The following is a 25,783-nucleotide window of genomic DNA, read 5'->3' as shown; positions in this document are numbered from 1 at the left end:
TAAAAGAATGAGCTGCTGCACAGCATTAGTCACTTTTTTGTATTACATTGGTGACAGAGGAAGTAGAACTTCTGGAATTTATCCAAAGATGTATTAGTAGTGGTGGCAGGTCTACACATCTTTTAAATACCTCCAGGGATGGTGACTCAGCCACTTTCTCTGTTCTAGCCTGTTCAAATGCCTGACCACCCTTAAGTGGAGAGATTTTTCCTAATAACCAATCTAAACATTCCCAGGTAAAACTTGAGGCCATTTCCTCTCATCCTGTCACTAGTTACTTGGGAGATGAGACCAACCACCATCTCCCTACAACCTCCTTTCATGCAATTGTTGTCCCCCCTGAGCCTCTTTTCCTCCAGGCTAAACAAGTTCAGCTCCCTCAGCTGTTCCTTATGACCCTTTTGGTCTAGACCCCTTAGTGCATTGGTTCTTAAATCTGAATTTACTGGATTAAAAAAAAAATCTATGCAGTACTTTATAATTTACGGGACTCAATAACCCAAATAATTAAGCTGTTAATAAACTGGATAAAATCAGCATTACACCACTACTGATCCTTTTTTACAGCTTGTAAATAGGTCTCCACCAAGAATTTCAACCCTTAATCATTGAAGTCTTGCTAACAAATCTTGGTAGTAACAACCATTTATCTGTGTCATGTAGGAAGACTTACAGATCCTCCAAATTTTCTTGAGCTTTATGCATTAATATGGAGATGGCTTATTTTGCTTGCAATAGTTTTACCATTCAGTTATGATGATATTCTTCCTTCACAGATCTCAAGCTCCATCAATACAATGAAATATTTTCTGCCTGGAAAAGTCGTTCTAGATTTATATATAAAAGTAATCAGAGTATCAGCTGGTATTTATGAAGTGAATGTTTTAAGTAAATTTACTGGGCTTGCATGGCCTGGATTTGGTAGCAGGGGGTGCTACAGAGGTGCCTTCTATGAGAAGCTGCTGGAAGCTTCTTCTGTGTGCCAGTCCCTGGTGGCTCCAAAGATGGACATGGCGCTGGGCAAGGCTGGGCCAATTGAAAATGATGGTAATGCCTCTATGATAATAGATTTAAGAAGAATTCAAAACCAGAAGGAGTTGCAGAGGTGAAACTACAACCAGAGAAGAGCAGAGGAAGAACATGTGAGAACAACTCTGCAAACACCAAGGTCAGTGGAGAAGGAGGGGCAGGAAATGCTCCAGGCCCTGGAGCTGAGATTCCCCTGCAGCCCGTGGTACAGAGCATGGTGAAGCAGTTGTACAGTGCCCCTGCAGCCCATGGGGATCCACAGGGGATGCAGAGATCCACCCACAGCCCATGGGGATCCACAGGGGATGCAGAGATCCACCCACAGCCCGTGGAGGAGCACCATGCTGGAGCATGTGGATGCCTGGAGGAGGCTGTGGTCCAGTGGAAGAACCAGTGGAGAGAGGGCCCCTGCTTCCAGGCAGGAGAAGCCTGTCCTTGGAGGACTGCATCCCATGGAAGAGTGAACCATGCTGCAGTAGTCTGAGGGGGAGTCGAGCCTATGGGTGGACTCACATAAGAGCATTTCACAGGGAGCTGTGAACTCCTGAAATGGAGCCATGTTGGAGAAGTTGATGGAAAACTGTCTCCCATGGGAGAGACCCCATGATTCAGCAGGGAAACTCCTCTCCTTGAGCAGTGGGAGAAGCCTCAGCTGATGACCTGACCAAAATTGAAATATCTGAATCCATTTCCTTTTATGGAACATTTTTCCTCAAAAAAACCCTTCCTTAAATAATTTTCCTTAATATTTTTTTTTCTCCACATGTACCAAGTGACATTACACACATTTATGAATAATAATAATGTCTTACATTTTACAATCTTTTATCAAGAAATACTAATTAATCAACTAAACAGCAACTACTCATTCTGTGTTGCATTATATTGTGATGTTGGCATGCGGCTGACAGCTAACTGGAGAGATAGACAGAATAAATATCAAATACATTTCTTCAGCCTAGCCAGAAAAGTTGCTCTGCAGTAAGAAGCATTTCCCAGGCTGAAAGAAGTCAGTCAAATGATTGCCAGGTAAATTTACTGAAAATTTGTCAGGCAGCAAGTAGTTTATTTGGAATTAGTATGACCAAATACCTACACAATGTTAACACAGAATCATGAAGTTACAGACACTATACAAACTACGATTTATTCCAGTGCATTATTTCTTGGAAAAAGCTTGTTGCACAAGTGCATTTGCCACAGTACTGGAAATAGAATAAAGCATTGTGCATCAAATTGTTATCCGAAAATCTGTGATTTTTCAATTTTCTTGGGCACTTGCTTTGTTGTTGTTGTTGTTGTTGCTAGCTTTTTTTCCAGAAATGTCAAAATAAATGTGGAAGAATTCATGAGGTAGATTGGAAAGACAGAACAAGATGAGCAAAACAGAAGCCTAAAATAAAAGGAAAATGGATGTTTTAATGATAAGATTGTTTGATGGTCATCATAGTCGTGATGCTAGATTGATGGTTGGACTTGATGATCTCAAAGGTCTCTTCCAACCTTAATGGTAATGTGATTCTACAAGATAGAAATATATGATCTGAGCTTTACGGTGAAAGTGAAGGAAAAAAGTACAAAAGGTAATAAAATATGCTAATAGAAAATTAAAAAGTAATGGGGCAAATCTGTGCTCCTAATGCCTAAGGATACATTTTTTGCTCCTCTTAGCTTGTGGGTTAAATTAATAGGAAGCATTTTTCCAGACTTTCCATTTTATTTTATGTTGCCCAGTCATTACATCCTGCAGAAATGAAAAATATTATCACTGTTCAGAAAGGGTACCTTTCTGTTGCTCCTTTAGCCAAATGTAACTAACTAAAAGAATAATGATTTTTTTTTTCATGGCAATACTCCTTTGGAATAAGATGTTGGAAAGGATTGTTTATTAACTGTCTCTCCACATTCTACACAGCCACACATTTTCACAAGCCTCAGAGTAGCTTGTATGTTTAAAACTTCTGTCCCTCTTGGATTGAAACGGCATTGGACAGTAATGTAAAAGGTCAGTAGAAGTAGGTGAGAAAGAAGGGTGCAGATAAACAGAGAGGCATAATGGTCAAATATGTCCAGTTCTCTCCAGGTAAATCCCCTAAAATAACTATGTGGAGTAATACTTAATTTTTTTCTATCCCCATATGCATCCTTGTTCTACTTTGTAGAGAAACGTAGAGGTCAAAAACTATTGAATAGCTTACATTTGTCTGTAAGGATCACAAGTCTCCTTCTTTTCTCTCTCAATACAAAGTGCAAAGATCCTTCCACATGAAACCAGCGCATGCTCTGTTTCCAAAGATCTTGTCATCTTCCTTTATGGTCCAGGATGTCAGAGCACATGCAATACAGAGCATAGACTAATAGCAAGAATACTTTGTTTCCTTTTCAATTTTGTACCTGCTTAGAGAGATAACTAAACAGAAATTTCCCCTGATAAGAATATCAGCTGAAAAAAATATTAGATATTAGGTTGAAGTAGCTCATCTTATTTGCTGTGTATTCTAGTTTGTTGCTTGTTTTTCTTCCCTTCCATAGCCAATAACTTTTGATTATATAACAAGTAATTATTATTAGGCTAACTCCACTCAAAAGTCTGACTCAGCTGTAATAACAGTAAAGATAAAGGAACACTTACTGCTGGTTTTTAGATGGGTTTTAAGTTATTCTGTTCCCACTGAGTCAGGAGCTCTTTGCCAAGAGCTTTTAAAATCCTCCACTTCTGCCATTTGAACTTGTGCCTTTTTCACAATAGTAAGCAGCACATTCAGACCCCCAGTATGTACACCCACACATAATGTCCTGCCTGCTCATACATCAATTTACATTTACTTTGTTATTCTGCCAACCTTTCTTAATTCTACCAGTCATCCTTCCTTTCTGCAATTCAAATGAGTCATGGAATCCTGTGATCTGTTGTAGCATAAATGTTCGCCTATATTTTTGCTGAAAATTATTTCCTGAGAGCCTCACTACAAGCAGTGACTTTAAGTACTTTCTAAATAAGGTCTTGAGAGTTATACCTGTAAATGTGTCTTCATTTAGCAGCTGAAGTACCCTTGCTCCATAATGCACCCCTTAACAATATTTTTGTGGTTTACTTCCTTAATTCATAAAATGTGGCATATCCTGTTTCAGGACTGGGAGAAATGCTCTTTGACCATACGATCCTTTAGACTGTAAAGCTCTGTATTTGGTCTGGCTGAGATGAATTTAATTTTGCCACAACAGTTCTCACAGTGCTTTGTATTAGTAGCTGGAAAGGTGTTGACAACATAGCAGTGCCTTATCTGCTGCTGAGCGGCGCTGGCATAGCACCGGACTCTCTTTTCACCATCAGGCTGGGATGTGCAAGATCTTGCAAGAGGACAGAGCTAGGACAGCTGACCCAAACCAGCCAAAAGAATATTTCATATTATATTATGTCTGGTCAGCAATACAACAATACAAATGAAGGGAAAGGAGGAGGAAGTGGGAGGGAGATGACATTTGTTTTTATTATGTTTGTCTTCCACAGCAATTGCACATACAGAAGCTTTACTTCCCAAAAGGTAGCTGGACATTACCTGCTGATGGGAAGTAGAGAATAAATCTATTATCTTCCTCTGCTTCCATGGGCAGTCATTGTTTTTACTCTATTAAACTGCCTTATTCTTGACCCACGTGTGTTTTCCATCTTACTTTCTCCCCTTCCCCAGTCCTTCTGAGGAAGGAAGTAGCAAAGTGGTTTAGTAGGCACCAAGCACCCAGCCAAGGTCAATCCACCACAAACTCTTAATTTTGCACAAATTCTAATCACAGGCCTTCTGTGAGCATACCTAAAGGGGCCTGCAATATGTTTCTGTATTGTTTCCTTCTAGACCTCCACTTTTTCCTCATGGCAGGACTATTAACACACAAATCTTTGCAGCCCCAGGGTTGTACACAGATAACTGCTTTACAGTTTGCTAAAGCTCATCAAACTCAACTGGTCATTCATTACAGTAACAAGACACATCAATCACCACAGTATAACCCCGTCCCTTTCTTCACCTAAAGATTTCTATTAATTGCTTAGAAAAATAAGTCAATCTTGTTAAATAAATATACTCTATTAAATGAGAAAACGGGGAAAAAACACAGTATTAGAAGCACAGTTGTGATTCCACAGGGCTCAGAAACTTGTTAAATTATTTATCCACATGGGTGGTTTTAGGCTCCTGTTTCATTCAAGCATAGTAATATGTTCTCTGATCAGGGGATTTATTTTACTCCTCATGACACTAGATCAACTTAGATGAACTAAAATATTATACATAAGATTTTAAATACATCTTTAGCTTCCCTCCAAATATTTTACAATAGTTAGTGAATTAAACTGTATTTTAAGCTCTCACCTTCTCATCTCAAGCTTCCTTTATTATTTTGGAATATGGCAATATGAAGAAGACATTTTGAAAAGCCTCTTTTTCCATCTAACATGCAGAGAATGAAAAATTAATTGCTATTTAAAGCTGAATAAGCCAGAAGATGGCATACACCACAGTTTAGCCAACATTGCCACACAGGCTGCATTAGCAAAGAACCTACCCACACAAAAAAAGGAGCTATTCTGCTGCTAGAGGTAAATCACATTGCTGAATGACATTATCTGTACCTACAATGGACACACATATAAGAGTATTGTGGGTATTATTTGGCACAGACCCACCACATGTTCACTAGAAGCATCGACAAACCTCAGAACAAAGCGTTAAATGCTCAGAACCTATTTACCTCCACAAAGGACTGGCTGGACCAAGGATCTAACCATAGGGAAATGGTACTGTGAGCCCACTGAATGTGGGCAGGCAGAGGCATGACAAAGGTGAAGATCTGGTCCCATCCAGAGCACAACGGTGTGGGATGGGCATGTAATAACTGAAGGATGCCTTAGGTCAGCAGTACCTGCATGCCCATGGCCAGGGGGAGGTAGGGAAGCAGCCTATATCACATGCCTCTGAGTCACTGCACCTCCTGGGCCAGTCCCCTGGGAAGCAGTTTACAATTACCAGGATCTAACTTTCAGTCATCAAGACCATACAGAGGTGATATCTGAGCAGAGCCAAGGAAGGCACCTGAAGTCAATCTTCAATCAAAGAGGGGTTATGGGAAAACAAAATCCAGATGGGGTTTGAATAACCATACCTCAGCAAAAACCAATTAAATATTGAGGCCACTCTTTTTCATTCTTCTTTTAATACCTGTGTGGTGGGAGCTAAACTGATATGTATGCTAGCAAAAATGCTGGAAGCAAGTGATAGAGGAACAAGTTCCAGCTGAGCCACATGGGAAGGCAGCTTTTACTCTAGCTACCTACGTTCATTTTGTAAGCACTTCTATGCACAGGTGATATGTTTGCACTCGTGTACTTCATGAACAAAAACTAATTAACCAGTATGTGGACCAAATTAGAGAGAATGGCTCACATCTTAATACTAGCAGACCAAGGCAGCTATTAAAAAAATAATGCTCATATTCTGTAACCATTTCCTGTATGATCTGAGGTTTCCTTTTCTCTATAGCATCAGTGAAGATAATGGGCACTTTGTACATTACAATCAGGAAGAAAAGTATGACTGCATAATTGCAGTATGGATATTATTTTCTGAACTAGCTTATGTCAATAGTGTCAAAAGTCAAGTTTCTGAACTCCACTATCTTATCTTGCAGATTTACATACCTGAGCTCACAGTGTGTTGCTTCACATGGACACTTTAAGAATTATTACATAAGTAAATTATCCGTAAGATGAAAAATTGTAAATACCAGAGTTGTTTAGTCTTTGGACAGTGCAATCTTCATTGAATTAAGGTTGTTAAGTGCACAAGAAGCACATCACAGCTTTCAAGATGATGAGGTCATTTTCATGATTCCTCCTTGAGAAAAAAAATCATGCTAGAGAAGGAATTTTCTAGCGTTTTGCTACAATGGCCCCTTCAAGACACTTCCACTTGTTTCAAATTAGGGAAAACCCAACTGCTCATTTTAAAAATGGATAGACCAATGTAAAGTGTTACAGTCCCACAGCAGTCAGGTCCCACAGGTCTTCAGCACCTGATAAAGGTCTTTTGAACTCCCTCAGTTAGCCTTTTGCTGGCATGCTTTTGAAAGTTCACAGACCTCACTGCTCCACAGAGATGCCTGTAGAAACAATAAACTAGTACAACCACTAGTTTAGGTAGCAGAACACAATAAAGGGTTGGAAACTTAGGTATTCAAATATTCCTGAACCTAAGATGATTACATATAGTAGTCCTTATTTTTATTTATGCTTCAAAAGTTATTTGTCCTAACACCAAACACAGAAATTAATTTTTCTTTGAAGTCAGTTGAAATGATAAATCATTATTCTGGGGACAGGGACAAGAAATTGTTTCCAGTATACAGGTGCAATTAACATGGAATGTGAAAGAGAAAGCTAGTTTCACAGTAAGAGCAAATGGCAAATATGGACTTCTTTTTTGGGTCAAATTTTGTCTTACAGAATACAGAAGGACACAGAATACTCTTATTTTAATGTGTGTAGTATTCCACCACTATTGAAAACATTCTGTGAACTTTCAGGGCAGAAACAACAAAGTCTACAAGCGGTAGAGCATAGTGGGAACTCTTAACAGTGAGATTGGCATGAATGAATGGAGAAGGTAAACTGGACTTGACTGAGGCTTTATTTTCCCTTCTTCCATGCAAATACTGTTTCTTTGAAGTAACATTAGCGAAAGCAATTCAAAGCTCAGCTATGTGTACACAGCAGTGTTATTTCTTTACAGCAACTTCTGTTATAATAAAAAAAAGCAAAACCTTTTACCTTTACACAGCTTTACAGAGCTTTTCATCTTCAAAGCATTCTCACAGATACATTCTAGCTAAGCTGAACGCCCCTTAACACAGTTAAGGTCGATTACCATCACGATTCTGACTTCAGGAAGGGACAGGGTTTAAATTACTTTTATGCATGAAAGTATTTGATGTCTGAAGAGGGATTAAAACTCAAGGGTCACTACGTCCTAATTGCCCACAACAGACCTTTCCTCAGGTTTGGTATGTACTGTTAAGAATGATCTTCTTACACAGACTGTTTTCTGTATTTACTTAAATAATATACTATTTTTGTAATTAAAGTGTTTCTTATACTAACAATAATGTTTCTGTTCATTCAGTTCAAGGTTTCAAAGCCCCGTCAGCCCTATGACCAACTGTTATAATAGTTGTGGGGGACTTAAATTGTCAGGTCTTCCCAGAGTTCTAAGGACTTGTAAGGACTTTTCAGGTACTGACTACATGTAGACTTCCACAAAAACTCCCTTGAGACATAAAAAAATTACTTTACATTTAAGTTTGAAAGGCATTCATCTGATATATAAAATATCTCTTTTCATCTAAAGGTTCTTTTGTATTTTCTGAATGGTGTAAATCAAAGAAGAGAGATTTCAAGTAATTGTGCACTTATTTTTGAAAAAATGAAACATCATTTAAGTGTTCCTGTTTATTCAGATAAATGGATTTACAGTTCATCATTTAGAATATGAAGTACAAAGTGCAATCTCTGGGAAAATACAAAACTATCACTATTTTAAGCTGTTCTTTTCTGTAACGTCATAAATGGAATTGTGAACTGAAATTGCAGCCTCTCTAGTAATCCTGTAACAAGTATATTTTTAATAGTTTATGTTCATTGTGTTTTCCTGGGCATTTTGGTTTTGTTGGGATGTTGTCCCAAATTCAAATGGCTGCTGTAGAAAGCTGACTACTCAATCATAAGGGTAGTGTTCTGGATTAGTTTCCTGATGAGCAGTCACTGAACTGGATTCCACCTCTCAAACCTATAACAGTATTTTAATTTTAAGCTATTCAAAACTGAGATATCAAAGGCATACGGTGTATAGAAATGAAAGCATTTAAAATGTTTATTCCACAAAGCACTGCTTCTTATGTGTCACTGATCAGTTAAATAATTTTGAAGGAATAAACACATGTATGCCTTAATCTAGGCTCTCAAATAAGTAATGGGAACTCAATAATTTTTGAGAAACACCTCACTTGAACACATGCAAAATTTCATATTGATACAGGTTTTCCTTCTAATAAACTCCTAAACTGAAATTCACATGGTGTTAAATGTGAAAAAGCACTTCAAGAGTGCAGTTTTTTGGCTTCTTTTCTGATTCTGATTCTAATCTGTCCATCCATCGTCTGGACTTGCCAAAACAGCTGTTCAGACCAGCCATCTTCAGAAACTCCATCTAATGAAGCTTCCTTTGAGCTTCCACCTCAACATTTCTCCAAGTATCTATGTCACTAAAAATCCAGCGTGAGCAGTCTTTTCAACTTGCTGCTCAGTGTGCAGATTTAATGTGGATATATGGGGAGGATAATGCAGAGCAATACTCCTACAATATACAGAAAGCATCAGAGAATCCACAGGTACAAAGTTGGGCATTTTAAAGAGGAGTAAGAACCAACTTTTAACATCCAGTCCCTGAGAATGCAAACACTTTCATCCTATTTAAACATCAACTCTCATATTCAAAAAGCAAATATATTGCGTGTAATTGTGGTCAAAGATGAATACTGCAACACAACAAACACCGCTTTTTATAAGCAATTCAGCAGAAGAGAATTACAGGATTAAACACAAGGAATTGCCAAGAATTATTCATTGAAAGATTCTGTACACTAAATGCAGAACATATGCCTTCAACAGAACAACAAAAACATGGTAGATTTCAGTCCTATTGTGGTATTATGGCTACACACTGAAACCATAAAAGAAGTTAGCTACAGCTTCACCTGAAAAACAGCAACTTCAACTAAAGAAGTTAACATGTAGCATCACTCATGTCCTTCTTTCTCTCATTGTATGATGATTTTCCACTTAAGTTTCTTATCAGTGTGCTCTACAGTCTGACCTGCAGTAAGGTTTCAGCCTTGGTGACAAACATCCCAGCAGCGCATGAAGATTGCTAGCACACACCAAAGACAGTGTTTAAAAAAAAGAAAAAAAAAGTTCTAAAAGTGTTTAAAGCTGCACAGAGAGCAGATTCCAGCTGAAGCATTAATTCATCACTAGCTGCTACTGCCTTAAATTATTGGGAATATCTGTTCCTTTTGGTATACAAAGAACTGCCTCAAGATCTTAGCAGTTAAAATATAGGACATATGTCCTTTGGTGAATCAGAGCCTTCATTTACTAGCAGATGTGTGACAATTTTTTTAATAGGCAGGTAGCACTAGTGGAATGTGAGAATAGCAAGTACAGGTGACCAGGCGGTCTCCAGTAGATAAAGATGCTTTAAAGAAAATACGTCAAACATTTTTACAAGCAAATACTTCCAATTAACAAGATAAACATTTTCTTTTTGAAAGCTATACATTTTATAAAAATATATCTAGATTTGTAACTACCTATAAAAAAAAAACCTTGCATAAATACATAGAAACTATTGATTCAAAATGTAGGATTATGGTATGGTAAAATAAATGTTCCTCCTAGATGTATGGACTTTTAGCAACAAGAAAAATACCACAGATAGGAAAAAATTTAATATTAATATAATAAATAAACACAAAAATATAGTAAGTAACACAATAAAAGTGTTTATTTTTTCTATCACTTGAAGCTCTATTTAGCTTGGAGAGCTAAACGTGTAAATTTTCTATGTATGTGTATTTCAGAAAGAACTATCTTTGCTAAGCGTGCTCCAGTTTATTCTATTTTTGCATATTGAAAAGACAGCCCTTAACTTGGAGCACATTAAAATTCTAAATCGATTGGACTTTTTATATTTAAAACAAACCTTTTTACTTAGTTAAAAGTATTCTAAATTAGGAATTTTCATGTAGGTTAGAGCTAAAATTTTGGTCTCATTTTGCCGTTTCTGTCACTCCAGGGCTAATTAGTACTTCGTCGCTTCATGTCACTGTTTTATAGGATGCTTCAGGGATTTCTGTGGGGCTGTTTAACTCCACCTCTGCTGGCAAATTCAAGGATTTGAATGGCGGGAAAGTCAAATAAACCGCTGGCTTTCCAGGAAAACGGAAGGCAGGTCTGACTGAAACACTGACCCTCTGAAAGTTAGGTTTTTCAGAGAGATCGACCTAGGGCTCGGGAATCTGAGCACACAGCCGAACCTTTAAGAAGTAAAAATATTTCCGTCACAACCACCGCAGCACCACTCCGGCTCCCCGCAGCGGAGGCTCCCAGAGTGGCAGGGGACCAGGCAGGCCGGGAGGGTGAAGAAGCGAGCAGCACGGGCGAACCGAGCGGCGTTCGGCACGGCCGGGCCCTCGCTCCCCTCACGGTCCGGCGGGCCCGAGCCACAGAGCGCGGGCGGGTGCTGCCCCCTGGCGGCGGGGAGCGCCCCCGCGCGGCGGGCGGAGCGCGGCCCCCGCCCCGCCCTCCCGCCAGCATGGCCGCCGCCGCCGCCTCGCTGCCCGTCAAGGTAAGCGCGCTTCCGCCCAGCCGTGCCTCAGGAGGGAGGAGGTGGTGTCCATCGCCGCCCGCAAACCCTCCCGAGCCGCCGTCCGGCAGCGGCTGCGGGAGCGAGATGGCGCGGGCCGTGCCGCTGCCCTCCCGGCGCTGCCGCGGGCGTACCGAGAGGCTCTGCCTTCGTTCCTTCCTTCCTTCCTCCCTCCCTCCCTCCCTCCTGCCCGCTGCGTCCTTCCCAGCTTCCTGCCGCCTTCCCACCCTGCTCCCGCGCCGCCTGTCGGGAGCGGGCCCGGGTGCGCGGCCGTGCCCCTCTGGAGCCCGCGGCCGTCCCGGAAGAGACGGGGTTTGGGTTTTGGTTCTTGGGTGTTTTTTGGTTTTTATTTTTGTTTGTTTGTTCGTTTGTTTTTTGTTTTTTTGTGGTTTTTTGTTTGCTTTTTTTTTGTTTTTGTTGTTTCTTTGTTTTGTGGGTTTTGTTTGTGTTTTTGTTTGGTGGTGGTGGTTGTTGTTGTTGTGTTTCGGGGTTGTTTTTTGTTTTGTTTGGGTTTTTTTGTTGTTTTTTTTTTTAATCCGGAGAAATCTATTCCCGGTGTCTGACCCGTGTGCGGTATGCTGGGTTTGTCGGTGAGAGGGCTGCGTTTTTAAACGTGCACGGAACTGTTAAACTTCAGCAGAAGTGAACAGTACAAAACTTCCTATCTTAAGACTTGTGTCCTGTGTGTTTGAAGAGCTGCTCAGAGCGGTGATGGCACCAGGGATGAGCAGGCTGGTGCCCAGGCTGAAATTTTTTTTTTCACGAACTATGCATTATTTTTTGGCGGCGAAGTAGAAAAATCCCAATTGTTTTGGGTATAGAAAACAGTTATGGTCTGTCTTCAATGTACAGATTTATTCTCTTAAGTGTAAATTATGTGCAGCTCGTTGTTTACTCTCTTTTAAGCAAAAAGATTTGTAATGCCAACCTCACCCCTTTCTCAGTATCCCCAAAAGAGAAGAGAGGAGTACAGAAGGGTTTGTTGGTGGTCGGTTGTCAAAAAGACCCATAGGTGATCATGTTCTAGTGTTTAAGGCCCACAGGTGAACAAGTGTAGGCTGCTACTGCACTGATACCTCTGTGCCTTTGGCTTAAACCTGCTTGGAGAAGTTCACCGAACACCAGATGAAGAAAGGGATACACTTTAGTGTGATTGTTACTTGCACTTCCACAGAGAAACAGTGGAAATACAGCTGGAGAGCAGGGCTCAACTCATGACTGAGGCGGATATACTAGGTTTGGTAGGCCACAAGCCCTGGCAAGCCAAGGCACAGCCTTGAATGGGAAAGCAAAAGGTGTGCCTGGTGTGCTTTGTTTGAGTTAAATCATGCAAGGCTGTATGTGCCTATGCTGGTCTGTACAGGTCTGTAGAGAGTTCTGATTAAGTAACGTTACTTAGAAACACCAATCATGTGATTGTGCTATTTTTAGCTATAGTTGAAAAGGTATATATATTGATGTGTGAAATCAATAAATCAGCTAGATGCTTCCATCAAACGGGGGTCTCGTCTCTTCGTTATGCAAGTGGGTGTCCCTTTTCTTTGTTGATTGCTGTCAAATGGTGCCCTCATTGTGAGGAGGTGATTGCCAAGAAACATGTTTGATTTTTGTAGTTACTGGTGTGATAACCTTTTGTTGGGATTCACTTCTGTTGCTCTTCATCCCAATGTTTGAGATAGATGCTACTGTAATGCCATTTTACTTGAGATTTAATTCTAGATAACCTTCAATACAGTCTCTGCTAACTTTTGCAAGTTAAATCCTTTGTGTCCCTTTGTAGGATGCAAAGTCTGGAATGGAGAATACAGTCTTACATCTTTCCATTCTAGAGGTCATTCCTAGGTGTGAAGTCACTCCTCTAGCTTTTGAGGAATGGTGGAACTTGGTTCCACTTGGTTCTTCCTTGGTCACAGCCTCTCTGACTTCCCATACGTTCAGTGCCTGGGCTGGTAGGTGGGAATAGAACTCAGCTCCCCTGACAGGGGTGTTATGGTTTAGACATGGTGCTCTCCAATTTAGTGTTCCAACTGAAACCGCTTCACACCATGCATCTCTCCACCCCCTGCAGAAGAATGAGAGGCAAGTTGGAGGCACAAAAGGTGAAGATCATGGGTTGAAATAAGAACAATTTACTGGAAAAAGCAATGAGATGAGAAAACAAAACAGTAACAGCAACTATATAATCAAAAGAGGTGAGCAGCCACTATGCAGAGCCCAGAAATACCCAATTGTCATGCTATTCTGACCTAGGCCCCCTTCTCCTGTTTCTGGAAAATGATACGAAGTCATACAGAACAATCTCCAGGTCCTAGTCATGGCCCTCCCATGCTACTGCAAAAATTAATCCTGTCCAGGCCAGAACCAGGACATAGGGTATCTTTCCCACTGAGGCTAGAGCATCTGCATTCATTTTGATAATTCACTAGAAGGTTTGGAAAGCAAAATTTAGTATAGAATCAGATTTTTGTATCTAGTTCCTAGATGCAGATAGTATTTCTGGGGATCATTGGAGATCAAAAATAATTGTCAGGTAAAATTAATTTTAGGGTTAGAGCTGTCATCTCCAAGTTGACCTTACATGATTGGAGAAGCAGCTACTTCAAAAGTCTCTGCTGGCCTAACTTTCCTTCCACTGAAGTAGACCTCCAGAGAATTGTAAGTGAGCCTAGGATGCCTCAGGTGGCCTGAGGGTTGTCCAGACTGCCACTGAGGTAAGTTTGCAGTGGGTAAGAAGACGCTTAATATGTGCTTTGAGTTCTGCATCCTGGGAGCTGTGAATATTTTACAAGCTCATTGCCGTCTGCCATTTATGACAGCATGGCCATTGGTGTAAAGGCCTACACAGGAACTGAACAGTGCAGCCAAGGTGTCTATTGATGCTGCTGCAGCAGAAGGTTATGGAGCCTGAGAACAAATTTGAGAACAACCACACCAGGCCTATGCTGCCACAGGCCCAGTGTGCCGCTTTCTGTACAGGAACAGTCTGATACTGTGATGGAGCTGTGTGTTTATAATAACCTTAAATCACTGCCGTTACAAAATAACTTTTATGTCCTGCATTTGTAGCTAATCTCTCCAGCATTGCACACTTTTCCTCAGTCCCAACAACTTTCACTTTGCTAGATGTAAAAGTTCAGTTCCCTTTTGAATCATAAGTCATAGGGCACTAGCAAAACAAGTGTTATATGCAGTTAAAACGAGTAAAGTTGCTGAAGGAACCCTTTTTTTATTCCTGGATTGAAAAAAAAAAAATTAAAAGCACCATTTTGATCCTATCTTCTGTTAATATAGCAATTATCAGTGTTTACTGAATGTATGCGTGAACAGTGTTAAAGATAGTCTTTTGTTGATTTTGACTTGTGTGATTGTTCCTGTTGCATGCCTTCCAGGATAATTGAGGCAATTTGTTATTCATCCTAAAGTGTACGTAGTTTTCAAGGTTTTTCAGGAGCAATCCAAGTCGGAACCTTTGTGATTGCTAGGCAACATGAATAATATGGGAACAGACCCATCAATACTACTGCAAATTGATCTAGGTCTTTACTAAGGCTTGTGTGTGTATTCAGTGTCAGAGTATGTGGATTAGTACTGCTATTTTCCTTTGCACTTCTTCTCATGCTCCACAGGAGGGTAGCAGAAGGAAGTAGAAGGTGGGTTAAAAGCTATCTCCCCTTATCAGCCTTTACACCACTGGGCGTGAAAAGCTTTGTTAGAGAGGTGTTCATATGTAACAAAGACCACAGAGCCTCTGCTTGTTGAAAAGAAGTGCTTAATGAGCCAGCTAATACAGTGGTTGAACAGATGAGGTCTCTATGAAAATGAAAGTAAGAAAAAGCTGGAGTAAGAGGTAACTCTGTGCTGGTTGTGAAAGGAGGGTGTTATAAATTGAAGTCTGGAGGTTTTACTTGGGAAGTTTTCAGTCTTTTTGGCAATAAATTATGTCAGAATGGTTCAGATTTTGTTCTTCCCTGACAGGCAAATCAGTCATGATATATATTAAACTTGAAAGTGATACAAACTTTGCAACAATTGGTCACATTGAAGAAAAAAAAAAGTACTCATTTTCTCTGTATGTGATAAATGGTGACAGACATGACTTTTAAATACCATTATTAAGCTTTCAGTTGTTAAAAGCTTGACAGTAGCAATTCTGTCCAAAGAGTTGCAAGTGGTCTGAGCTCAGGAAAACACTTGACTTGATTGAAAATATAATTATCCCTAGAGAGACAAAAACCAAATTACTTTTCAATTATGAACTACAAACAAGAAAAATCAGATGCATTTTTCTTATCTGGAATATGCAATCACAGGCAAATCAAAACACAACGGGGATTTTAGTTGGGAAATGTCTTAGCTTTTGTTGAGTCAACACAAAGGACTGATTTTTTTTTCCATAAATTTATTTTGGAGGTGTAATACCAAATAGAAATGCCTATGTTCTGGTTACAGCTATAGTAAAGCTAATTTCCCTTCAGTAGCTGTTCCAGTGCTGTGTTTTGGGTTCAGAATGAGACTGCTGTTGATACGACACAGATGTTTTGGGTTTTGCTGGGTCTTGTTATTCCTAAATCAAAGAATTCTTTCTTCCCTGTCTCATGCTCTGCCAGGCAGGCTGTGGAGGGGTATGCAAACAAAACTGGAAGGGAGCATAGCTGGGACAGGTGACCTAAACTGATTGAAGGGCTATTCCACACCGTGGGATGTCATGCCCGCTACATAAACAGAGGGAGTTACCCACAAGGGCAGCCAGTCTGGGTTTGAGAATGGGGTCTGACATCAGTCAATGGGTGCACAGCAATTGCATTGTGCCTCACTAGTTTTTTTTTATCATTATTACTATCATTTATCCTTATTATTATATTCTACTATATTTTCAGTTATTACACTTTTCTTATATCAACATACAAGTTTTGCTTCGATCCCATTCCACCAGAGTGCAGGAGGAAAGAAATGGAGTTTGAGCAAGTGGCTGTGTGGTGCTTAACTTCTGGTGCTTAACTTCCAGCTGGGCTTAAAACCAAAACAGCCTGATATTCAGTATTGTGGTTATACGTAAGACTTTTTGTCCAATTAACAAGAAGCCTTTGTTTTAATAGGCTTTCTACATGTGTTTCTCACTCAATACAGGCATTTCCAAATAGCATTCTTAATTTTTATGTTAGAAATAGATGTTTAATGGCACATCTTTGTGCATTTTTTCATAGTCCTTTTTTTTTTTTTTTAATCTTAAAGAGGAGAATCATGGGGTAAGAAATTGACAAGCTAAATGCAGTTGTTTAAAACCAGGTATTTGAAATTTGCATTCTGGAAAAGTGTGGTGGGCATATTATTCTTTGTTGATCTGTAGTCTAGCCTCATCTTGAGAAGATACATTTTGTAGCTGCCAAGTTAGTTTTTCAGGCATGCAGTTATATGTGAATTGCAAGAAGACTAATATGTACTTTCTGTGTAAGATTGGAATTATCGGTGGAACTGGCCTGGATGATCCGGATATCTTAGAAGGAAGAACAGAAAAATATGTTGACACTCCGTATGGCAAGGTCTGTATAACCTTTCTATTTATTACTGAAACTTTTTGCCAATTTTCAAGGTGTTTGTATGCTTTAAGAATTTTCAGACTGGTAAATGAATGTAGTATTCTTAATTTGTAAAAACAAAGTATTATTGCAAAGATGATGTGCAAAAGAGACTCTTCTCATTTTTAGACTGGATGAATTTAGAAACTCACTGCTGAATTTACAGTCAAGGGATAAACCCTCTCCTTCAAACTTTTACTGGTGTGTGACCTGTATTATCTGTCAGATCAGTCCAGGAACCTTTGTCAGTTGCAGAAGTCTGTCCTTTGAGGTACATAAGACACCATTTTCCCTGTAACTAATTAATTATGTTTTACATGCCAATGTAAGATCATGCTTATATCCACATATTTTGAAAATTATTTGAAAATTAAGCTCTGAAACTGTTTTGGTGACACTGGTACACCTGAACAATTCTCCTTTACATTGCTTCTGTCCTTTATCTCAGCAGAGGAAAGGCTCCATATGCAGCCCTGGGTGTGTTTTGAAGGATAATTCCTGGCACAAAGCATTTATAATATAAACAGGCAAGACAAAAGATGAGGGAGTTTTATAGGCATGAGATCATGCCTATAAAGGAGGAGAGATGTTCTGGTTGTCACACAAAGCTCATAAGAGAATTGGATCTTAGGTAGTCATGCCGTAGGACGTGGGGAGTCTGTGTGCTTTATAATTGCCATTAGAATTATATCTTATGCAGTCTGCCAGTGTATGCTGGTATACATACAAAAAATCTGGTATCTAGTAGCAAGTGCTATTTTGAGACTGGAAGCTTGCCGGAAAACTTAGTGGTGTGGTGTGTGATTGAAAACCAAATCCATGCCTCCACTCCAAAGTGGTTTAAAATGGAGTGTAAAGAGCAAGAGGAGTTTGTATCAACACCATTCGGGAAGGGGAAGGAGGTAAATATTAAAGGAAGTGAAAACATAATTAGAAGAATGCATTTGACTTTTCTATCATCTTTCTAAATTAGTTAACAAATTGTAATAGAATGAAGGGAGCTTACCTCCTCTGTTTTCTATATTCTAGTTTCCAAAAGTAACTAGCTTTGATCTGAAGGAGAATTCACTGGCTATACCAAACCAGTTGCCATTTTATTCACTGTTTCTTGAGGGTCATGGATGTTCGTCACAGCATGGATGTGTTTGGAGAATGCTGACAAAGCAAAAGCAGTACTATGCTTGTAGCAGATATTAACTGAAGCTTTCCTATCTAGGACAGATGGAACCCTTCTCCTTCACAGGGTCCTGTTCAGATCAGAGTTAAGAGAACAGTAGCAGCGCAGCATTTGAAGGTCTGTTTTGTCACAGCACTGAGATGCCACAGGATTTGGGGGATGCAAATTCTGCAGTGCAGTAAGTGGCCTACAGTAGGGTTCAGTATCCCTGAGTAGTAGGAGGAGTAGGAATACTTGCAGGATAGCTTCTGCACAAAGGAGTGAAAAAAAATCTTCGTCAGCCATTCACCTTTGGTCAGTATATGGGGAGCTTTTTTACTTAATTATTTGTTTTAGCTAGTAAGTAGCTTATCCAGAGTCTTTTTTTTTTTCTGAGTTCTTCACAGATTGCAACATAAATAGCAGAAAATTAATATTGGTGCCTGTTGTGGTTTATAAGAGACCTTGATCAATGGACTGTGTCTGAGCCTCCATATTATGCATTTAGCATAGGCTGAACCTAAAAAAAAAGAACTCATGAATATTTTTTCTTGTGTGAGGGTGTCTTGGTTTGAAAGACAGATATCTGCTAAGAAAGGCAGGAGCTTCTCTTCAAATGGACAGTGTAAACCACCTCCCTCCAAATTATAATTTTGAAATTAAGGGGCTATCAGGCAAAGATATTGGAATAGGAATAACAGGTCTTTACTAGGAAAAATTAAAATGAAAGTACAGTAATACAAAAGGAAAAAAAAGAACCAAAACACTGACAGAGTCAGAATACAACCTGACACCCTGTCAGTGATAGCAGTCTGATTAAATGGTGGCTGCAGTCCTCCTGGAGTGACAGATGTGGTTCAGTTGAAGCATTGTAAAAGGGTGCAATTTTCCTCCAAAGGTCCAGTGATGATGTGGAAAGGTTTGGCTTTCCTCTGGAATCCAGTGGAAAAAGGCTGCTCTGATGTTCCAAATCTCAGATTTTGTCTGGGTAGGAAATGCTTGGCTCCTCCCCCTGGGTGGAGCATCTCACAATGGGATGATGTAATTTTATCAGTCATGCAGTGGGACTCAATGACCCATTAACAGAAGAAGCCTCCCTGGAGGAAGGGTGGATCATGAAAAAGACAAAAGAACACTGTTCCACCTGGTTTTAACAGATGGTGATAAGGTACCTACTTTTGGTTACATCCTGCTTTGCAAGCCAAGACAGAGGTGGATGAGAATAGAACTGAGATACCATGGTATGAATCCAAGCATGAATTCAAGATAATGTCCTGAGTTGAACTGGGACTGTTAAACTGGACCAGAATGGAGTCAGATTACAACAACAGAGTGCACAGGCAAACAGGAAGCTTTTATCCTTTTACCTGTCTTCCTTCTCTCTCTCTCTGTAGATCTGAACTTCTGATAATCAGGACATTGATGGTTGTTTCATGTATATTTCCTCTTCACATTAACTTCAGCGACTGAATGCAGTTTCCAGTTCAGCAGGTGATAGATCAGCTTTAGTGTAAGATGTGCAGAGCTTAGTCCATAAGCTGCAGTTACACAAAGTGCAGTGGATTTCAGTTGAAGCAGAAACAAACCTCAAATTCAATTGATATTATTAGGTGGAAAAATATTCACTTATTTTGCTGCATAGACTATTCAGTATACAGGAAGGAGGGACATAACCTACCCCTCATTTCAGAACTACATAGTTGAGAGGAACAGCTATTGCTGAATGCAAGAAGGCAATTTTATTTTTATTTAAGTATGCCTGTAAGAGTTTAGAAGTTTGTGGTTTGTTACTTTTTTTCCCCCTAAAAGTACGTTTTGTTCTTGATTGTTACTGGAATAAAACCAAACTGGGACTTTTCTGCCATAAAGATACTTTTATATAGAGCTGTGAAGTCAGTGGAAAGATAATCCCCCTGAAATTTTAAGAGGTAAAGGTCTTAATTTAAACTAACTTCAGAACTTTGTGGTCTTTTACTTCCTGAGAGAAACTGAGATGAAGCATCAACCTATTTAGTTCAGGCAAAACTAGGAAGAATAAAAATGGATGAATGTCAAGAGGAAATTGCAAGGCATAGTTACTAGAATGTATGTCCATTTCCTTCTGTCATGTAAAAATGCAAAGTGTACAATTCCACTTCACTTAAATCTTGGGGTTTAATTCTGAAGTTTCTAGGCAAGGAAACTTCTGCCAGAAGATTTTTGACTGAAAATCTTCCTGGAGTAGATGTTCCTTGGCACCTTTGACACTTGACAGCAGCAAAATAGGTATTTCTGTAATGAAAAATGCTGTTTTCTTTTCTTTTAAAATAATAATAATTTCTTCATACAAAGTCCTTGAATTGTCTTCCCCTTTGGCCTTCTTGAATCCTGAGAATCATTTAAGTACAAAATTTGGCATTAGGGAATGTGGGAAATACGGTAAAGTTTAAAGGAAACTATTACGACAAATTTTTTGCTGTTCTCATTGTTGACATTGGTCCTCCTATGATCTATCAAGTTACATTACTAATAGTGAAAATGCAGAACAATAGTTTTAAAAAAAACTAAGAAATCTTACAGCTCTTAATATTCCAGCTGTCTTTTCTGCTTTGTCTGCTTCCACCATTTTCAGTGCATCTAAGATTTGGTATTCTATGGAAAATATCCCAAAAACTTTTGATATTCTGTCTCCAGATATGAAAAATGTTTGTCTCCTGCAGGATAATAGATGCTTTTCCAAGCAATTTGATCTTCATCATTGAATTCTGAAGTTCCTAAGAAGTTTTGTTCAGAATATATTTTCAGTTGGATTCTCTTCCTTTCTGGATGACAGACCTTGGTTCTGAATCACCTTCCCTGGTGGGCAAGACATCATCCCACTCTAGAAAGTATTCTATGGGCTCCGTGTCTTTTTCTGGTCATAATTATATCTGGCAAACAAAACAGGGGGTATTTCCACGTTTCAACTGAGCACTTTTTGCTTGCATCAAGGAAACCTGACCATGTAACATAATACTTAAGCTCCTCTTCTACCTCCCCAAAACAATGTACATTGCTTGTTTCCTAAACTAGCTCATAGATTGAAAGGAGGCTTGCAGAACCTCTGAAATACTTTTTCATCAGAGATGTTTTGTGTTTGTTCTGTTTTCTGTTCCAACTAGCCTCTGAGGGGAGGCTAAGGGAAAAATGAATTCTGTAGACACCACATGAACATGAATATGTACTTTATACGTTAAAACTGTATACGTTTTTATATTATAGACAAAGGGGTTTTATTCCGATTGTTTGTTATTGTAATTATTTGGGGTTAATTGCCCAGGGTTCTAGTCTTTCTTTTCTTTTTTTGCAACAATGAGTAATATACATATCTGACTTGTATTTTGTGAAAAAGAGGAAGTAGTTAAATACATTTTTGAGTTTTTAATGTTTGAGAACTTTTTATTGGACCCTTTACTAAATCTTCCTTTAAAAATACAGTATTAGAGTTTTGATTTCAAATTGTTCCTTTGAAAGTTTTTTATTATTTTATCATCACTGCTGGCTATGACTGAGATAATAGTGGAGAAGTAACAGCACTTGGAAAGAACTTGTGGGAGAAAGAAGGCAGAATGGAAGTATACACTAGTATGTTACATGGTTCATAAGTAGTTTGAAATGTCTGCTTCTGTAACTTTATGCACATATCAATAGTTGGTCCAGTCTTACTCAATCTCTTTATCAGCAATCTGGATGAAGGGATGGAATGAACCCTAAACCAGTTTTTGTGTGTGACACAAAACTGAGGAGAGTGGCTGGCACACCTGAAAGCTTTGCTGCCACTTAGAGGGATCTTACTCTGGAGAATTGGGTGTAGAGAAACTTGATGGGGTTTAATAAGGGCAAATTTAGAGTCCTGTGCCTGTGATGTGAATAACCCCAAATACCAGCACAGCTGGGGGCTGACTTGCTGGAAAGTGGCTCTGTGGAGAAGAACCTGGCGTGGTAGATGAAAAGCTCACCCTTGCAGTCAGGAGAGCCAGTGCTGTCTTTGGATTCAGTGGCTAGAGTGTGGCCAGCAAGTCAAGGGGCTGTGATTCTCCCGCTGCCTGGCCCTGGTGATGCTACATCTGGAGTGCTGTGTTGAGTTCTGGGCTCCTTGGTGCAAGAAAGACAAGGAGTTACTGGAAACTGTCTGGCAGAGCCATAGAGGTGATTCAGGGTCTAGAGTGTCTCTCTTATGGGGAGAGACCCTGAAAGCTGGGCCTTCTTAGTCCAGAGAAGAGAGGACAGAGGGGATCTTGTCAGTACATATAAATATTTCTAAGGTGAGTGCCCAGCAGATGATACCAGGCTCTTTTCAGTGGTGCTCAGCAACAGGGCAGTAATGGGCATAGACTAAAACACAATATAAGGAAGAATTTCTTTACATTGAGGGTGGCAGAGCACTGGAACAGGCTGCCCAGTGAGCAGCCCATGGAGCCTCCCTTGCTGGAGATATTCAAACTCACCTGGATGTTTAACCTGCTCTAGGTGAGTCTGCCTTAGCTGGATAGCTGGACTAGCAGATCTCCACAGGTGTTTTCCAACCCTAACAGTTCTGTGATTGTGTGATCTTTATTTAATGTCTTTTAATGAACCATTATGCAGTATCTCCAATTCTTTTCTTAAACTGTCCACTCACCATTTAGCAGTTCTCTCTTTATTCCAAGTATTTCTTCTCTTCTTACTAATTTTTCTAGAAATTGTGTGCCAAAAACATATTCAGTGTATCACCTGGAAAATGTGCAGAATGTGTTTCATGGAAATCAGTGCAAAGGTGTCAGCCAGACAGTATTGTTACACAACAATACTTTTGAAGTGCTTTTGAAGTGCTAGGATCCAAGCAGACAGGGAAGGAAGCCCTGGCTGCAGCAACTAGATTTTGAAGTCTGTGAATTTCAAAGCTATTATGTTCTTTTTGCATTGTCAATGTGTGCCAAAATTCAGTGGAGTTCTGTGGTGGAAATGAGTATCAAACTACACCAAGTCTTTTGAAAATGAATATGAACTTAAATCTACCTCTTGCAATAAACTTGAATCTGTTACTTATAAAGCAAAGAGCCCTGTCTTCAACTTACTGACCTTTTTCATGGGAGGCAAGAACTTTTGTTGGAAATCCTCTTTAGTTTTTAAGAGTATTTTTGTAGTCTTTTGGGCACTTAAGTGCCCACTTTTAGTAAGTGCTTATTGCTTAGCACAGCAAATATGTGTAAACAAAAACAAAATCCCAAAATGCTAATTTTTATGAAAAAAATCACAAGTCTTCTTCCTTGTTATAGAATGTTGCAATGGCAAGTTGCCTTGGCCACTAGACTGCAAGGCTTTAGCCCTGTGTGAAATTTCACTCTTAAAGCCATGCTTGTTTGAGAAGATTATATGTAAAGTAAAGATAAAACACTTAAATGTCAATAGTTTAATATTAAATGGAGACTTGCAAAAATAATAACTGTCAGAATAACTACAGCTCTAAAAATAAATTTTCTGGAATGTTCCCTTTTTAAAAAAAGAAGTAGTAACTGTCCACCTGAATTTAAACATTGGTGTTTGAGTAAGTTATGATGCTATGGAGAGCTTTCACATTAATATTTACCAAAAAAAGAGCTGTGCAATAGGAAGTAGAAGGTGGTGTTTTTATTAGAAATGGGTATCTTGAACATGGGACTCCCATATCACTTCATTGTCAATCTCTGCAAATTGTCAAATGTATAATAAAATCAACAACTGTAAAACTAAATGCTAATTGAAATCTTGCATCTAGCATTATGATTTTATTTGTTTTCTATCAAGTAGCTGGCAACAGAAAATTTCTAAATTCAAATGTGTGAGTCAAGACACTTGCAAACTTGTGATCAGTAAATAAACCATGATTTTGTTAGTAGCTGTTTTAACAAAAAGGAAAGCTACAACATAGTATATTTCTGATCTTTGAAGGCCAGGAGCAGAACACAGCCCACAGAGCAGTTAATTTATTGTAATGGTGGTTGATGACTTGGAGGCTGCCTCATGGGCAGGATGACCCACCTCCATGGCAAGGTACATGTTTCAGCTGGACAGCTAAAATCAAAGTATATTGTTGTCCTGGGTGGTTGGTGTACTGGTTTGAAAAGCAAAACCAGTGAGACTTCAAGTCAGTAATACAATTTTTAATAGGGAAGAGAAAAAGGAAAAACAAAATACATGCAATAATACAAAATAAAACCACTGACAGAGTCAGAATACAACCTGATACCCTGTCAGTCAGGGTGCTGGTGCAGTCCAATTAAATGGTGGCTAGAGTCCTCCTGGATTACAGATGTGGTTCAGTTGAAGCAGTGGTATTGTAGAAGGTGCAGTTTTCCTCCAAAGGGTCCAGCGATGATGTGGATAAAAGCCTGGTTCTTCCTCTGGAATCCAGTGGAAAAAGGCTGCCTTTGGCGTTCTAAACCTCAGTTTTTATCTAGGTAGGAAAGGCTTGGCTCGTCCTCCTGGCTGGAACATCTCCCAATGGGATGATGTAATCTTATCAGTTATACAGTAGGACTCAATGGCCCATTAACAGAAGATATTTCCCATAGAGATAAGGATGATCACCCTTCTCAGATGGTAATAGAATATCTATCTTGTATTGTAAACCAGGTCAGTTGGTAGTCAGGGAGATTGTATTTTCTAGTTCTGTAGCTCTAAGAGAAGTCCCTGGGTTGAGCAAATGCCACACTGCTTCTGCCACTTGCGTACCAGAATTTCTCTGTTTCATTACATTTCATTTACGAAAAGCAGGAGTTCCAGCTGGAGGGAAGAGTGAGTTTTTCAGGAAGCTGGCGATGAGTGAGGGGTGGGTTAGAGGAATCCAGAACTGTTCACAGCCTATCGTGAGCACAAGTTAGAAAAGGGACAGAGAAGAGAATAGTGAGTGTGTTATGGAAAACCACAGATTAAATGTTTTTTTTTTTTTAGGTTGGAAGGGGGCTTTAATAGAGAATGACACCTATTTAGCAGAAATAAATTGAAGTTTGCAGGAGGGAGTGAATCATGCTAACCAATTTGATGGTAACATGTGCATGCTACTATTTTTGTGTTTGAAATATACTTTTGATATATTAGAAATTATTACAGTTTCAAACCCCAAAGTAACAAATTACAATATTAATGTTAGTATGAGCACAGAAAATCTGTGGTAATCCCTTCCTGTCTCAGGTTTGATCTTCCTGTTCCAGGCTGTTTTACTAATCTGCTTTATCAAATTACAGAGCTGAGCTCAAGAAAATGTGAGAGTACAATGGTAAGCCAGCATTTTCTTCCTTAACTGTTACATTTATTTTTAGGTGGTAGCAAAGGTTTGTCATGTGACTGTCAGGCAGTAACTCATTCCTGTGTGCTTGTTTTGCAGCCATCGGATGCTTTGATTTTGGGAAAGATCAAAAATGTGGACTGTGTGCTCTTAGCAAGGTAAACAAACATTTTAAGGGGGCTTGTATTATGAGTCATAAACTTTTCTCAGAATTTTTTCTCTTTTCATTAGAACTGAATTTCTGCTCTGACATCATCTTACTAGGTGTGGTTGCTAGCAAAGT

The 25,783-nt window shown here is 39.4% G+C and overlaps 1 protein-coding gene across 2 annotated transcripts in view; it reads left to right on the top strand.

Moving 5' to 3' along the window:
- The first annotated feature begins 11,277 nt into the window (after positions 1–11,277).
- MTAP (methylthioadenosine phosphorylase) overlaps positions 11,278–25,783 on the top strand; it is a 34,283-nt gene continuing 19,777 nt past the window's right edge. The window contains exons 1-3 of one of the 2 annotated variants that reach the window (XM_062512987.1): positions 11,278–11,486; positions 16,958–17,044; positions 25,600–25,658. In XM_062512987.1, the coding sequence (XP_062368971.1) occupies positions 11,454–11,486; positions 16,958–17,044; positions 25,600–25,658 (179 nt within the window). In that variant the 5' untranslated portion in view covers positions 11,278–11,453. Of the gene's footprint in view, positions 11,487–16,461; positions 17,045–25,599; positions 25,659–25,783 lie in introns of those variants that run through there. The other variant, XM_062512986.1, reaches the window with a different exon arrangement.

The sequence above is a fragment of the Cinclus cinclus genome, chromosome Z (assembly GCF_963662255.1).
Source record: "Cinclus cinclus chromosome Z, bCinCin1.1, whole genome shotgun sequence".
Classification (NCBI taxonomy): domain Eukaryota; kingdom Metazoa; phylum Chordata; class Aves; order Passeriformes; family Cinclidae; genus Cinclus; species Cinclus cinclus.
The sequence above is the reverse complement of the archived record's forward strand: the minus strand, read 5'-3'. Positions and strand labels throughout refer to the sequence as shown.